The following is a 17,370-nucleotide window of genomic DNA, read 5'->3' as shown; positions in this document are numbered from 1 at the left end:
TGGAGATACAGATCTTAGCCCCACTCAGGTCTATCAATAGAATGGATCATAATGCCAGTCATTGGCAAAAAACAAAGTAAAAGCCGTTAGAAATGAATGGGAGAATTGGACGTCGATGGACGTCAATGGCGGCACCTTTCATAATTGTTAATGGAATCGGGGAAGTTTGGGGGACACGTCCTATGATATCTAGTCATTTTCTGTTGATTTGGGAAAAAAAAAAAAATTCCCATTGAAAATGAATGGGAAAAATTTTGGACGATCATGGACGTCAATGGTATCAACTTACATAAGCGTCAATGGAATCCAAGTACATTGGCATCAATAAAATGAACAAACATGAAGAAATGCCATTGGAAATTAATGGGAAGTTTGGACGTCCATGAACGTCAATGGCATCACCCTCCATAAGCGGCAATGCAATCGGGGACATTTGGGGGACACGTCCTAATGATATCTAGTCATTTTCTGTTGATTTGGGAAAAAAAAAAAAAATCCCATTGAAAATGAATGGGAAATATTTTGGACGTCCATGGACGTCAATGGTATCAACCTCCATAAGCTTCAATGGAATCCAAGTACATTGGCATCAATTAAATGAACAAACATGAAGAAATGGCTTTGGAAATGATTGGGAAGTTTGGACGTCCATGGACGTCAATGGCATCACCCCCCATAAGCGGCAATGCAATCGGGGACATTTGGGGGACAAGTCCTAATGATATCTAGTCATTTTCTGTTGATTTGGGGGAAAAAAAAAATTCCCATTGAAAATGAATGGGAAAATTTTTGGACGTCCATGGACGTCAATGGTATCAATTTACATAAGCGTCAATGGAATCCAAGTACATTGGCATCAATAGAATGAACAAACATGAAGAAATGCCATTGGAAATGAATGGGAAGTTTGGACGTCCGTGGCCGTCAATGGCATCACCCTCCATAAGAGGCAATGCAATCGGGGACATTTGGGGGACACGTCCTATTGATATCTAGTCATTTTCTGTTGATTTGGGGAAAAAAAAAAAATTCCCATTGAAAATGAATGGGAAAAATTTTGGACGTCCATGGACGTCAATGGTATCAACTTACATAAGCGTCAATGGAATCCAAGTACATTGGCATCAATAGAACTAACAAACATGAAGAAATGCCATTGGGATTTAATGGGAAGTTTGGACGTCCATGAACGTCAATGGCATCACCCTCCATAAGCGGCAATGCAATCGGGGACATTTGGGGGACACGTCCTAATGATATCTAGTCATTTTCTGTTGATTTGGGGAAAAAAAAAAATTTCCCATTGAAAATGAATGGGAAAAATTTTGGACGTCTATGGACGTCAATGGTATCAACTTACATAAGCGTCAATGGAATCCAAGTACATTGGCATCAATAGAATGAACAAACATGAAGAAATGCCATTGGAAATGAATGGGAAGTTTGGACGTCCCTGGACGTCAATGGCATCACCCTCCATAAGCAGCAATGCAATCGGGGACATTTGGGGGCCACGTCCTATTGATATCTAGTCATTTTCTGTTGATTTGGGGAAAAAAAAAATTTTCCCATTGAAAATGAATGGGAAAAATTTTGGACGTCCATGGACGTCAATGGCAGCACCCCCCATAAGCGTCAATGGAGTTGGAGACGTTTGGGGTATACGTCCTATTGATATCTGGTCATTTTCTGTTGATTTGGAGAAATTTAGTTTTTTCCCCATTGAAAATGATTGGGAAAAATTTTGGACGTCCATGGAAGTCAATGGCGGCACCCTTCATAAGCGTCAATGGAATTGGGGAAGTTTGGGGGACACGTCCTATTGATATCTGGTCATTTTCTGTTGATTTGGGGAAATTTTGTTTTTTCCCCATTGAAAATGAATGGGAAAAATTTTGGACGTCCATGGACGTCAATGGTATCAACTTATAGAGGCGTCAATGGAATCCAAGTACATTGGCATCAAGAGAATGAAAAAACATAATTTATAGCCATTAGAAATGAATGGGACATTTGGACGTCCATGGCCGTCAATGGCGGTACCCGCCATAAGCTTCAATGGAATTGGGGAAGTTTGGGGGACACGTCCTATTGATATCTGGTCATATTTTATTGATTTGGGGAAAAAAAAAAAAATTCCCATTGAAAATGAATGGGAAAAATTTTGGACGTCCATGGACGTCAATGGTATCAACTTACATAAGCGTCAATAGAATCCAAGTACATTGGCATCAATAGAATGAACAAACATGAAGAAATGCCATTGGAAAAATGAATGGGAAGTTTGGACGTCCATGGACGTCAATGGCATCACCCTCCATAAGCGGCAATGCAATCGGGGACATTTGGGGGACACGTCCTAATGATATCTAGTCATTTTCTGTTGATTTGGGGAAAAAAAAAAATTCCCATTGAAAATGAATGGGAAAATTTTTGGACGTCCATGGACGTCAATGGCAGCACCCCCCATAAGCGTCAATTGAATCCAAGTACATTGGCATCAATAGAATGAACAAACATGAAGAAATGCCATTGGAAATGAATGGGAAGTTTGGACGTCCATGAACGTCAATGGCATCACCCTCCATAAGCGTAAATGGAATTGGGGAAGTTTGGGGGACACGTCCTATTGACATCTAGTCATTTTCTGTTGATTTGGGGAAATTTAGTTTTTTCCCCATTGAAAATGAATGGGAAAAATTGTGGACGTCCATGGACGTCAATGGCAGCACCCCCCATAAGCGTCAATGGAGTTGGGGACGTTTGGGGTATACGTCCTATTAATATCTGGTCATTTTCTGTTGATTTGGGGAAATTTAGTTTTTTCCCCATTGAAAATGAATGGGAAAAATTTTGGACGTCCATGGCCGTCAATGGCAGAACCCCCTATAAGCGTCAATGGAGTTGGGGACGTTTGGGGGACACGTCCTATTGATATCTGGTCATTTTCTGTTGATTTGGGGAAATGTAGTTTTTTCCCCATTGAAAATGAATGGGAAAAATTTTGGACGTCCATGGCCGTCATTGGCATCGACATCCATATAGTCAATTGAATCCAAGTACATTGGCATCAATAGATTCGACATTTATAGCCGTCAATGGCATCAATGATGTAAATTCCAATGGAAATCCCATTGGAAGTGAATGGGAAATTTTCCCATTAGAAATGAATGGGATAGTTTTTGGCAAATATCCGGGGAACCGTAATTTTTTTCCAAATTCTGTATACAATCTTTATGCCCCCCACCATCCCGGAATTTTTGATGTCCAATTTATGTGATTTGGTCAAAAATTGTAGGACAAGTAGCGTTTTGAAACTTTTGTTTTTTTTACGGAAAATTGCCGTTTACGGGCAAACGGAAAATTTTTCGGGGCCGTTTGAAAAAGACCCTGCGTCGCACGAAAATTCCGGTCATGCCAAAACTTGAACGATGGCGATCGGTGCTATGGTTCGGGCTGTGAAGCGCACGTTTTTTTTCCATTCAAAATGAATAGGAAAGTTTTTGGCAAATTTCCGGGGAACCGTAAATTTTTGTCAAATTCTGTATACAACTTTTATGCCCCTCACCGTCCCGGAATTTTTGATACCCAAATTATGTGATTTGGTCAAAAATTGTAGGACAAGTAGCGTTTTGAAACTTTTTTTTTTTTTCGGAAATTTGCCGTTTACGGGCGAACGGAAAATTTTTCGGGGCCGTTTGAAAAATTCCCATCGTCGCGCGAAAATTCCGGTCGTGCCGATACTTGAACGGTGCCGATCGGTGCTACGGTTCGGGCTGCGCGGCGCGCCGAAAAAAACGTCAACAATTATTGAATAATAATAATAATAAAGAATAATAATAAAGAAGTACAATAAAGTTGTACAACAACATAACCTTGTTCTTTCCCTTGGAAAGACCAAGGTAATAAGGCGAATAAAGTTGCAGAATAACAATACCTTGTTCTTTCCATAGGAAAGACCAAGGTAATAAGAACAATAAAGTTGCACAATAACAATACCTTGTTCTTTCTTTCAGAAAGACCAAGGTAATGAGTATATTTATGTTTTTCCTTTTTTTCCAGGTTCTTTCTCATAGCCAATCATCTCGATCCTCATCTTCAGGACAAAGTTCTCCCGCACTGAAAAAGGTATTATATGCTTAGATTAACGCCTGTAATTTAACCCCACTGTGCTGGTGTTTATGTCACAGCTTCTGGAAAGAAACCATTTGTCAGTGTGACAGGGTCCTTGTTAATGCTTAGGGCATCAGCTGGTGAAAATATCTGGGATTGCAAAGTGGTCGTTTCCCACTATTTTTATAAGTAGCCTTTAACACCTTTTGATGTCCGTCCATTCTGGAAGCTTGCGCTTAGCGTGATGCTCGTGCTGCACGTCTGTAGAAAAACCTGTATCACAAAATGAAGTCGGTCAAAATATCTCCAAAAGCTGCAACAAAATGCAAAAATCGAGGAAACTAAAAAACCGATGAATAACAACATGTTGTTAACAACAAGCAAAAGCAATAAATTCACATTAATTAGTCTGGAAAAGGTATACTCATTTCTATACAGTTGTGAGCATACCCAAGTGTTTCATGTGTACAAAAAAATAACCCAAGAGTACTCTGACTGACGACAAATCGCAAAGAAATCTGGGACAACGTATAAAGAGCTGCTTCAGTTGTGGAGAGTAGCAATGACTCAACAGAAATGGCACTAATGGTAGAGTTCCAAGGCAATAAATACTGCTGACCAAAAACGTAAAACCCTTGTTTTATCAAATATCTCGAACATTCCAAAGACTTTAGGGTTGATAAAGATGTACTGAGAAGATGAAAGTTATAGGGTTGTTCCGATCATGTTTTTTTTGCTCCCGATCCGATCCCGATCGTTTTAGTTTGAGTATCTGCCGATCCCGATATTTCCCGATCCGATTGCTTTTTTTTCCGCTCCCGATTCAATTCCAATCATTCCCGATAATTTTTCCCGATCATACACATTTTGGCAATGCATTAAGAAAAAAAATGAATAAAACTCGGATGAATATATACATTTAACATACAGTACATAAGTACTGTATTTGTTTATTTTGACAATAAATCCTCAAGATGGCATTTACATTATTAACATTCTTTCTGTGAGAGGGATCCACGGATAGAAAGACTTGTAATTCTTAAAGGATAAATGTGATTTTGTATATTGTGACTAAATATTGCCATGTAGTGTATTGGTTGAGCTTTCAGTAAATGATACTGCAGCCATTCAACCCAAATGCATGATGGGAAGTGGAACCATGACTGTGCGTAGTGCTACAAATTGATATATCTTCTCTGCGTTGGGAAATAACATAGGGTGTTAAGAAAAAGATTAACTACTACCTTTCTTCCCCACATTGCTTCCCATGACATTTCTAATCATACGGAGAGGGTTTGCAAGGCTTAAGCCAATTAAAAAAAGGCACCAAAGGCTGCCAATATTCACTCTACTCATTTAACGCTGCCTTTTAGCTCTATATATAGGTAAAACGGCACCATTACAGATTGAACGCGACAATGCGTGAGTGGGTCGTGCAGCACATGCGTTAATTGCGTTAAATATTTTAACGTGATAAATAAAAAAAATAAAAAAATTAATTACCGCCGTTAACGGGATAAATTTGATAACCCTACCTTAAGCCTAAACTAAAGACTCTGGATGAGTGTAACATATTATGTCTGTAACGTTAAATACAATTAGAAAGCGATTTAATTAAAGAATATATATATATATATATATATATATATATATATATTAAAAAAAAGGCATGTCCGATATTTTTTTGCCGATTCCGATACTTTGAAAATGACGTGATCGGATCCGATCTGTAGAAAGTTGAACTATTTGGTATGTGTAATGTAACACGTTGAATCATAATTAATGGTATTATGTCAAGTTAATATACAACAGTCGTAAAAGTCAAATCCACTAGTCAAGTAGCGACATACGATCCTTCCGACATCCGACGTAAAATTTGACTCGTCATTTGTCTCTATATATGACGACATGCTCGAAATACAACAATTTAGGACAGTTGCAATTTCATTGTTTTTCCACAAGACGGCTGCACGGCGGATTTTCGCACGATTAAATTCGCACGTAGAGCTACCACTGTATTCGTGAATTATAATTAATCTTTGCATTTGAGAAACAAAATATGTATGCTACTGTGCTGCTTTTGTTTACACTGTATAGTGTTTTGTTGCAGCACTACTTCATACATTTAAAGCAACACTAGGGAACTTTCAATTTTGGTCCATTTAAATGGCACAGGTGGATAAAGCGATAGTGTTTTGCCTTAAGGAAGACTGCATTTCCCATGACGACCAGCGCACATTGTCATAAAATCCTGATCTCTCAGTCGCCTGCAGTTGGATTGAAGGACATTTCTGTTTCCAGTGGTTGTGTGAAGGATGAATAGTGATGAGGTATAAATTCGGCTGTGCCTAAAAAATATCATATGACAATGTTGAAAATGAGAAACGTTTGATTTTGTACCATATTTATTAATCGATTTGTTGTTGCAGCCTTATTAAGAAGCTAATTGAGACAGTAAGATGTCCGAAAATTGGCAAAAATGTGAATAGTTGTTTTCCAAAGCAAAAGCTGATTTTTGTTTGTGTCCTCCTTTGACTTAGCAAAAATATAATTAAGAAATCTGACAATATTTACATCTGAGAAGTTATATGTATGTTTTACAATTTCAATAATTTAGACATGTTTAAGATGAAGGTCCTAAACGATTACCGTAATTGGTTATTAAAATAGTTGTCGATTAATTTGCTAATCGATTAATTGTTGCACCTCTACACAAGATGCTTGATTTCAGTTGGTTCTGCTGAGGGTGACCCAACAAATATATATAGATTTAAAGGGAATGTACCTTTTTCACATCAGACCAGGTTATATTGAATAGTTTGTTCCTCTAATACAGGGGTCCCCAACCTTTTTTGCACCATGGACTGGTGTGATTTGGGTCTTTTTTTCACGGACTGTTGTTCTGTCAAATTTTTCACCCTTATAAAATTTTGCTCCCAAAGCTTTTGTGGCAGTGAAAAAAGCCCTCTTTTATATTCAGTTGGACTCTCAATGTTATCCAACGGTGCTAAAAAACTATTTACATCATAAACATACATGTGCAACACAAAAATGGCGTAAATTAATGCTTAACGACACGGCGAAGTCGTTAAGTGAGAGAGCTGCGAGCAGTTGTGGCCAGTTAACTTGGCAAACGTAAGTTAATATTCCTCTCTTTAAAGAAAGTTTGTAGTGTGTACTTTGGAATCGCTGCATTCGCGATCATTTTTAACGTTACGCGCATGTTAAATTTGTCAGAACACCAGCAATGTGCGGCAGAAAAATACAGCAAATATAAAATAGCATTTGTTTTTAGCCCTGTCATGTTCAGTGCAGGGAAAATACAACTCACCCGCTGAATCAGAGGGAGGCCTGAGCTTGTTTCGTTGTGACGAGATGGTCCCGAGATGGGAGCGTGGCTTCACAAAGATACGATGTTAGAAATTGTGGCACAGTTTTTAGTGCGCTCCTAGCGATGTCAGGATATTCCGAAATGACTTTAATCCAGAACCTCGGTAGAGTTGTTGTCTCAAATGTACGTTTAAGGTCGCCGTGATTTGCGATCTCTACATCTCTTCCTATTGCACAGACATGCTCGAATCACTCGGTTTATTCACATACGGGTCATGAATCCACTCCTTTGCAGTTCGTGGGTCTTTAGTGATTGGGAAGTAGCATAGATTTTGTTTTCTTCGAGGTTGTAGGCTCATCTTCTGGCCCGTCAGGTTCCCTTTTCCCCCCAAAAAATCTGTCCAAATACGTCTTTTTTTCAGTCATTCTAGTGGGGGGCTAATTATTTCCAGGAACAATTGTGATGTGCCGGCCCTACGTCATACGTTATTATCGAGGCCAAGCGCACATAGATGTACAAAACAAGATGTACTGCTAACAGTCCAATCAATGCATTTCTATGACGACCTCCTATCCTGGAGTTGTATATCTAGAGTAGACAGGGATATTGGTGTGTTAAGCTGCACAGGCCAAAGTGAATTGGCCAGAATGCAGTCATTAATAAATTATTTATTATTTCTGTGCAGCCCGGTACCAAATGCGCGGTCGTTGGGGACCCCTGCTCTAATAAATGAAATCACTTTACTGCAAGTTGTCTTTGTCTGAAAATTACATTTGTTTTATGAACGTAAACATTAACATAGGGAAACTATCCTGAAAAATAAGAATTTGAGGAGGTGGCTAATAACTCTTCACCTCACCGTGTGTTTTTATAGATATGCAATGATGTGCAGCAGCTATCTGACGTCTTTGAATTGTACCTTAAATGGAAGGAGCTAGAGAACGTTTTTTGGACCTGGATGGTGAGTTTTATCTTAATATATACGACTCAACACCATCTCGAATGTATAAGCATGATTGTCTGTCGCGTTGCAGGACAGTGTGGTGGACTTGCATGAAAAGGATCCTGTCACTGAGAGGCCTACACACATCATGCGGGGAGATGTCAACTGCAACGCTGGGCAACTAGCTTTAGACAAACTGGATAATATACTGCTGAGACTGGAAACATTGCAGGTACATAGTGACACACACATAATTGTGATACCAGTACACATGAAGTCAAAGGTCAATGCTAAAAGCCAGATCACCAGTGTTGCCCCATGAACACCACCGGACGCACTTATCACCACAGTGTTTAAAAAAAAAAGTGTTTAGGCATGTGCAGGTATGATATTCTGAAGGTATGATAACTTTAAGCTAAAATATCACGGTATGGCAGTTACAGCATGAAAATGTGTTACTTTGAAATATCTGGGCAAAAAAAAAAATTTTTAAACTTTTTTCCATTGAACTAGGGCAGGGCGGTAAACCGAAAATTTACCGTCACCGAAATTCTTAACGATGACCGACGTAATTTTGACCATGTCGGTAAATTCGGTAAATTAATAAAACAAGAAAATATAGTCTTTTCATCCCGCTTTGATTCTGTGTTGTTCGTCTATGTTCATTCCCCTTTAAGAAAGCAGTCAATGGGCTTACGTAGGGAGTCACGTGATCATCAAGAAGCCAATCAAACAAAAGCCCGGTAAGCTAACGCTAGCAGCTAACGCTACAAGCAAAACGTGATGGAGTGTGGCTTAAGGGAGATTCACCAAACTTTCAACCGACATTTAGTAGACTCTTGGTGGCATCCAGACGGGCTTTCACCTGCTGTCCTCCCTTGTTCTCACGATTTCCGGAGATGGTGCTTTCAGTGCTTTCTACTGGTAGCCAGGCTAACGCTAGCTAGCGGCTAACGCTACAAATGAACGTGATGGAGTCGGATAGCAGCTCTAACTTTGTCGAAACGGCTGAATTTAATGAGTGGATTGGGCACGGACTGCATCTAGCAATTACTATGTGGCGTTATTTTGTATCTGTCTGTGTGTGATTCCTCTGATAGCTTTTGTGATGGTAAATCATTCAGCATAAAGTACAATCCAACGGCGAAACTTATAATGACCGAGAAATGGCCCCAGCTATTTTTCTGTATGTGCTTATTTCTGTGTCATTATTGCTATCATAAAATCTTAAGCGTTTCATTTGAAGAAGATCAATATAGCTTTAATGTGTGTGTCTCTGTGTTTGTTTGGGGGTTCATTTGTGCGTGCATTTATTAAAAAATGCACTGGGGGGGACCCTGAAACCATAATGTAAACACTTGTATTGAATAATTATGTCACAGCAGCCATTAACAATAAGTTGTCTTTTTGAAGTGTACTGTTCAAGCTGCAAGTCATTTGTGTTACAATGACATGTTTGCACAGGCATATTGATTTTGATAGTGTACATACTTGAATTCTTATTGCTTACAATACATTTTTATAAACTTAATGTTTAGACTGCATGTACAATTGTTAAATACAGTATATGAAATTGAATGCTGGTAAATAAACAAGAAACAGTTAATCTATTTCATGCATTGATTCAGATTTTCAAATTATATAACAGTACGCTTGGGCGAATTTATCGTCATTTATCGTTATCGAGATAAATCTGCTCAATTTATCGTGATACATGTTTAAGGCCATATCGCCCAGCCCTACATTGAACTAGATTTTTAATTGTCAAAACGTATTAGCTAATTGGAATATAAGTATAATGTTAAAATAGATTAATAAGAAATAGCAAAATATTTTAAATAAAATTAAGATAATTTCAGTCCTTTAGGTGAGCCTAAACCCACAGCCACAGGTCAACATGATTACCATCAGAAAAATAGTTTTCCATAAAAAGCACGTGTGTATGACTCGTATCATGTTTACATTATACACACACTCTCTTTCTCAACACAGACAGTTGCCAGAGAGAAAAAAAAAAGTTTTACCACAGCTAGACACACTAAACACGCTGGAGTTAACTTGTAGCTGGTGAAAAACGTTCATGACCGTGTTTACTAACCTTTAATTTTGTATGAATGCGGAATCATATTTGAGGTATTGCCTCCTCGGCAGCCACCCTCCACAAACATGTTTTACATGTCGTTTGGCCCTCGTCCTCTAAACCATGGCCGTCTGTAACTTTTCTGTAGCCGAAGTATTCCCTTACCAGCAATTTTTTTTTCTTCGGTGAGGGGAAAAAGTTAAGGAGTTTCACCTACTCCAGCCATCGTGTAGCACAGCTGACTCACTGACACTGAGCGACAACCGGTAGGGGGAGGTTTGAGCCTTGCAGCTGCTCCATGCATTTTGGGGACATAAAAATGATCTAATACTTTAGAGACTGTATGATGGATGATTTTTGCGGCTTTGAAACATACGCGTTTTCATACTACAGTATACAGTGAAACATGCCTAATTGCGTTTATGATTGACTGTGAACAGTCACTTACTAGTCGTTCATGTTCTACCACTGTCTTAGTGAATTGACAACAGACAAGGCAACCATACTAAAATTGTTATTGCCATTCTCCTGGATCAGCACTGTCCTTATGTACAGACTGGTCGATACATACAGTTGTGGTCAAAAGTTTACATACACTTGTGAAGAACATAATGTCATGGCTCTCTTGAGTTTCCAGTTATTTCTACAACTCTGATTTTTCTCTGATAGTGATTGGAACAGATACTTCTTTGTCACAAAAAAACATTCATGAAGTTTGGTTCTTTTATGACTTTATTATGCGTGAACAGAAAAAAGTGATCAAATCTGCTGGGTCAAAAATATACATACTGCAGCGCTAATATTTGGTAACCTGTCCCTTGGCCATTTTCACTTCAATTAGGCGCTTTTGGTAGCCATCCACAAGCTTCTGGCAAGCTTCTGGATGAATCTTTGACCACTCCTCTTGACAGAATTGGTGCAGTTCATTTAAATTTGATGGCTTTCTGACATGGACTTGTTTCATCAGCATTGTCCACAAGTTCTCAATGGGGTTTTGGGAAGGCCATTCGAAAACCTTAATTCTAGCCTGATTTAGCCATTCCATTACTGCTTTTGATGTGTGTTTGGGGTCATTGTCCTGTTGGAACACCCAACTGCACCCAAGACCCAATCTTCGGGCTGATGACGTTAGGTTATCTTGAAGAATTTGAAGGTAATCCTCCTTCTTCATTATCCCATTTACTCTCTGTAAAGCACCAGTTCCATTGGCAGCAAAACAGCCCCACAGCATAATACTACCACCACCGTGCTTGACGGTAGGCATGGTGTACTTGGGGTTAAAGGCCTCACCTTTTCTCCTACAAACATACTGGACTGTCTCAGAAAATTAGAATACACAATATTCTAATTTTCTGAGACAGTCCTGTACATTAATCCACCATTTAAAGCAGGGGTGTCCAAACTTTTTGCAAAGGGGACCAGATTTGGCGTGGTAAAAATGTGGGGGGCCGACCTTGGCTGACGTCCTTTACATAGAACAATATACAGGACTGTCTCAGAAAATTAGAATATTGTGTATTCTAATTTTCTGAGACAGTCCAGTATTGCTGGGGATTGTGGCCAAACAGCTCGATTTTTGTTTCGTCTGACCACAGAACTTTCCTCCAGAAGGTCTTATCTTTGTCCATGTGATCAGCAGCAAACTTCAGTCGAGCCTTAAGGTGCCGCTTTTGGAGCAAGGGCTTCCTTCTTGCACGGCAGCCTCTCAGTCCATAGAGATGCAAAACACGCTTGACTGTGGACACTGACATCTGTGTTCCAGCAGCTTCTAATTCTTGGCAGATCTGCTTTTTGGTGATTCTCGGGTGAATCTTCACCCTCCTGACCAATTTTGTCTCAGCAGTAGGTGATAGCGTTTTCTTCCTGATCGTGGCAGTGACAAAACAGTGCCATGCACTTTATACTTACAATTGTTTGCACTGTTGCTCTTGGGACCTGCAGCTGCTTTGAAATGGCTCCAAGTGACTTTCCTGACTTGTTCAAGTCAATGATTGTTCAAGTCAATAATCACTCACAAGAAATTGCTAATTCGTGTTGTTGTATGTATATTTTTGACCCAGCAGATTTGATCACTTTTTCTGTTAACCCATAATAAAGGCATAAAAGAACCAAACTTCATGAATGTTTTTTGTGACAAAGAAGTATCTGTTCCAATCACTCTATCGGAGAAAAATCAGAGTTGTAGAAATAACTGGAAACTCAAGAGAGCCATGACATTATGTTCTTCACAAGTGTATGTAAACTTTTGACCACAACTGTAGATTTGAATGACATGTATTTGTAAAAAAAAAAAAAAAAAAAAGTGCCTAATTGATATAACTTCTGGTTGCAAAAAAATCAAAACAGAATATGTGGGTTCAAGCAAAATGCATTTGACAAGATAAAAACAATCAAATATCATCAAAACTCAGATTCAAAAAGAGTGCTGTTGTTCTTTTTTCCCCTCAGTGGAAAGGGCAGGAGACTGGGAAAGTGGACAAAGAGGACAGGAAAGGGAGACTACAGGATGATTTGGACATTTGCAGTGACGCACTTCTTGAATCTTTACCTCCCAGGATATCTGTCTCTCAAGCATACCGACCTAGATTCCTGACTAGGAAGACTGTCAAGAGCAGCTCAGTCAAGAGTTTCCAAGGTACAGTTGACGAGGCAGACGAGTTACCAGTATCTGAGGTTGTAGAGCTGCTTGCTCATACTGAGAGACAACTGCTAGACGCGAGGGACACACAGAGATTTGCCAACAAGATGCAGCTGCAGGAGTTGATTGGGAGACTGGACAAACTGTTGTTGATACCACCATAAACTTTTTGCCCCATTGATTTCTTAATGTTCAATACATTGCAAATCGTTCCCATCCCCCAATGTCAGCCAGCAAGAATGCTGCTTCCATTTTGAGGACGGCAGACGCTTTGTGGATGACGGGAGGAGTAGGGGGACGAGGCTACCTGAATGCACCACCTGGATAGATGCGATGGAAGTGATTGGCTGAGGGTTAGTCATGTGTCATGGTAAGCCAATCAGAGCCGGTGTTTTCACATACAAACCGGAACAGCGCGTGCGGCAAACACACACGCAAAGCAGATGCAGAGGGATATGAGGGCAGAGCATTCAGAGGAAAATTTGTCCTTTACGAGGTGGAGATATAAACACTATTTCAAGTCAAAATACTTGAAGTACAGTAGGCTATGTCTACTTGACCAGTTGTCTCAGGTTGTGAGAGATTTAATTGATTAAACTCACTTTATATTGTTTACTGCTGGTTGTTATTTTATTATATTGTTTACTGTTTATTTTTGTTGCACTTCAAGTGTAGGATAAATCTGTTGCTGGTGAGGTGCAATAAATATTACAAGGTTCTACAACACAACTACCTGTCTGTTCTTTATTCAACTGACTCGAATACTGCTCAGAAAATTTCAAATTCTTTGACATACAACAACTTTTTTTTAAAGTAACGGTAACTAGTTACTTTTACTATAGAGTAATTCAGTTACTAACTCAGTTACTTTTTGGAAGTAATGAGTAACTATAATTACTTTTTTAAAGTAACGTGCCCAACACTGCTCCTTTGTCAAACAATTCAATGGAAAATGGCAGTACCATCCATGGACTGTATTTAAAGATAGTGCTGTGGACTACATATCATTTTCGCATGCACAGACTGCATAGCTTTCTCATGTAAGCGCTGACATGCTTAACAAGCCAAAGCGCAGCATCACCTTCTGCTGGCCCAGCCTTCTTGAACACGCAGCATCTACTGATTCATTCAAACCACCACTGCTTGTTTTAATCATCTATTGTTTGAATGCGTCCATGGGAGTCTAAAACTGTGTTTACGCCAAAGGAAGTGAATAAAGGTGAATTTACTTAGATGAAGAAGTTGTGTTATTGTCAACAGGTCATCAGGACAATAGATTAGTTTTTTTAAATTATTCAATCCCCACAGTAGATGTGTTTTTTCAAGTTTGACATTTATTTTTCATCTTGTTTATAAGCACATTAAATAATGACGTCAAATAGGCAAATATAACTGAAATTACAAAAATATTTTTGGGGAATATTCTAATCCATGGCCTTTCTATGATTACTTCATTGACAAAATTATTCAACCTCTTAGGAATGTATAACTTTAGTACTTATAATAACATCCTTTTGCAACAATAACATCCTTTTGACATGAAGCATAGTTTGACACAAGTTTCTTGCAGCGATCCACAGGTATCTTTGCCTATTCCTCATGAGCAAAGGCCTACAGTTAAATCAACATTTTTGGGCTTGCAAGCTGCAACTGCCTTCTTCAATTCCCACAGAGATTTTCAATGGAATTAAAGTCTGATGATTGCAATGGCAACTCCAGAAATCTTCCAGCCCTTCTTTTGCAACCAAAATGTGGTAGATGTTGAGGTATGCTTATAGGATCATTGTCCTGTTGGAAGGTCTGTCAAACCTCTCCAAAGCCTTACCTTTGTCACCGAGTGCATGACGTTTGCATCCAAGATCTCCTGGTAGTAAACTGAATTCATAATACCTTGTTCACGCTGAATATTTCCTCTACCTGAAGAAGCAAAACAACCCCAGAGCATGACTGCCTTCCGTGCTTCACAGGAGGAAACGTGTTCTTTTCTTTATAGGCACCATTCTTTCCCCTCCACAAATACCGTTGATCCATTGGCGCAAAGAGTTCCAGTTTGGCCTCATCACTCCAGAGAACAGTATCCCAAAACCTCTGTGGTTTGTTCACCTGGTTTTTGGGATACTGGAGTCAACTCTTCTTGTGCTTTGGAGTCAGCAGGGGGGTGCACCTGGGAGTTCTTGCATGGAATATGCCATCATTTCGCAGTGTGCTTTTTATTGTCTGGGATGAAACCTGAACACCTCCCTCCGACATGTCCTGTCGTAGTTCCTCAGCTGTCACCCGGGAATTTTTCTCCACCTTCCGCTTCAGGTATCGCACAGGTAGCGTTTCCACTTAGTTTTTAGCTTTAAACTTGCGGACTACGCTCCCAGTTGTGTCTCTTGAAAATTTTAGTCCTTTTGCTATCTTTTTGAAATGACCTCCTTCCTGAACTTTGTTGACCATTCCTTGGATTTCACCATGTAAAGATGTCATTAACTGCCAAGAAGAGCCAGGTGTTTGACAACACCTGATGGAAAACTTTGTTCTTAAGAGTGGTGGGGGGGTTGAATAATTTTGTCAATGAGGTAATCACAGAAAGGCCATTAATTGGAATATTCCAAAAAATATTTTTATTTCAGTCGTGTTTGAACACAACTGTATATGCCTTGTGTGATGGCAAAACATTAATGGTAATTCCAGCTAGTTTAAAAATAGAAGCTGTGGCTGGCGGGATTGTTCTGAATATCATAAATATTTATATAACTGCTAGAAAACCTAATTTAAGTGTTAATGTCTGATAATCTCATTGTTAAAGATGGAGGAGCATGAAGAAAATGGGGGGGGAAAAATGAAGAATCAGTGATTATTTTTCAAGGGTAAGGATTTGAAAAAGATTGGCCAGTGAGAAATCGTTAGTCAAAATATTGTTGAAATGGAATAAAGGTGTTACTTTGTTAAAATGTTAGCAACAATTTAAGACTAATCACGTTAGATTATTACGTTTTAGTGTTTGATAATCTGCCCATGTGGTTACCTGTGTGTGCTGCTGTTGCCATGCCTGTAGCGTAAGTCTGTGTCAAAAAAATAGCACTTCAACAACTGGCACAGATTGTGGACGTGGCCCCCACAAGAAGGTTGAATTCAGTCTACATTCTGTTGCACTTGTCAGTTTTAACACTGGATGGAGCTCGCTCCTAGTCACTTAAAGAGTGTCCATTAACTTGGGTAAAAACCTGACAACCTGTTTAAATCAATGTAGGAAACTGTAGAACGTCAGTGTGTGTGTGTAAAAATATGCATATATAATCTTATATTTAAAAAAAAAAAAAAGATCGAAGTTTATATATTGAGCTTCAGTTTTTAAACTCGAGTAACTCGAGTTTAAAAACTGATTCGAGTAATTTTATTCACGTCAAGGAATCATTTAATTTTGCCAGCTCTAAGCATCGCGTTTTGCCCGGACTACTTTTAATGCGGGACAACGCGCTGACGTCACATGCATAGAAGAAGAAGCAATAAAAAAAATACCTTACTGCAGCCGACAGCCGTTACAAACTGCGTCAACGTTGCTAAAAACTACACCCGCATGTTGCGACGGTGGTAGCAGGTAGCGTCTGATGCGTGTCATAGATATCACATTTACGTAGAACTAGATGTGAAATTACCGACTCGGCGGCGTTAAACAGCCGTCATCTTCAAGCAGTACACTTCTCAGCGCTCATAAATAAGATTAACGTTACTGTCACTCGCTCGCGTAACGTTATCCCTGCGAAGGGCTAAGTTTCTCTTCATTGTGACCACTGTCGATGCGTGGCTAACTCTTACATACAGGCTTTATTTAATCTGTGAAAACAGTGCTATAGAGTAGGGTGTAAAATAAAAACTTACTAATGCTAACTGTCAATTTTAGCTCAGTAGTCATTGCTGGATAAAACACCAAGTAGCACTGGTGCCTACTGTGCTCCAATACAGCACAACATTAGTTTTGAACACTGCAAAAACTCAAAATCCTATCAGGATTTACAGTTTAGACTAACTTAAAACTTAACTAGAACTTATAGCTGCTGCTTGACTGAAGTGGAAATTCAATTGAAACACGTGGGGAAAACACCTAACTTATAAGTGATGTGTGTTATCAAGCGTAATGACATTTTTAGGTAAGAAATTTATATATTTTTTATAAGATCTAAAAGTTTTTTGAGTAAACGTGAATTACTTTTTTTTTTTTTATTAAGTCACATTTGAGATGCAATTGTTGGCCGTTTTCAACAATGTACATCGAAAAT

At 39.1% G+C, this 17,370-nt stretch overlaps 1 protein-coding gene across 2 annotated transcripts in view; it reads left to right on the top strand.

Moving 5' to 3' along the window:
• The window catches only part of LOC130930784 (dynein axonemal light chain 1-like), a 44,897-nt gene extending 31,176 nt beyond the window's left edge, over window positions 1–13,721 (top strand). For both annotated transcript variants that reach the window (XM_057858901.1, XM_057858900.1), the window contains 4 exons: window positions 4,063–4,128; window positions 8,319–8,405; window positions 8,479–8,619; window positions 12,916–13,721. In XM_057858901.1, coding sequence (XP_057714884.1) covers window positions 4,063–4,128; window positions 8,319–8,405; window positions 8,479–8,619; window positions 12,916–13,269 — 648 coding nt within the window. In that variant the 3' untranslated portion in view covers window positions 13,270–13,721. The remainder of the gene's footprint in view (window positions 1–4,062; window positions 4,129–8,318; window positions 8,406–8,478; window positions 8,620–12,915) is intronic.
• Window positions 13,722–17,370: the final 3,649 nt, after the last annotated feature.

The sequence above is a fragment of the Corythoichthys intestinalis genome, chromosome 15 (genome assembly GCF_030265065.1).
Source record: "Corythoichthys intestinalis isolate RoL2023-P3 chromosome 15, ASM3026506v1, whole genome shotgun sequence".
Classification (NCBI taxonomy): Eukaryota; Metazoa; Chordata; class Actinopteri; order Syngnathiformes; family Syngnathidae; genus Corythoichthys; species Corythoichthys intestinalis.
Note: the sequence above shows the minus strand (reverse complement) of the source record. Positions and strands in the feature narration are given on the sequence as shown.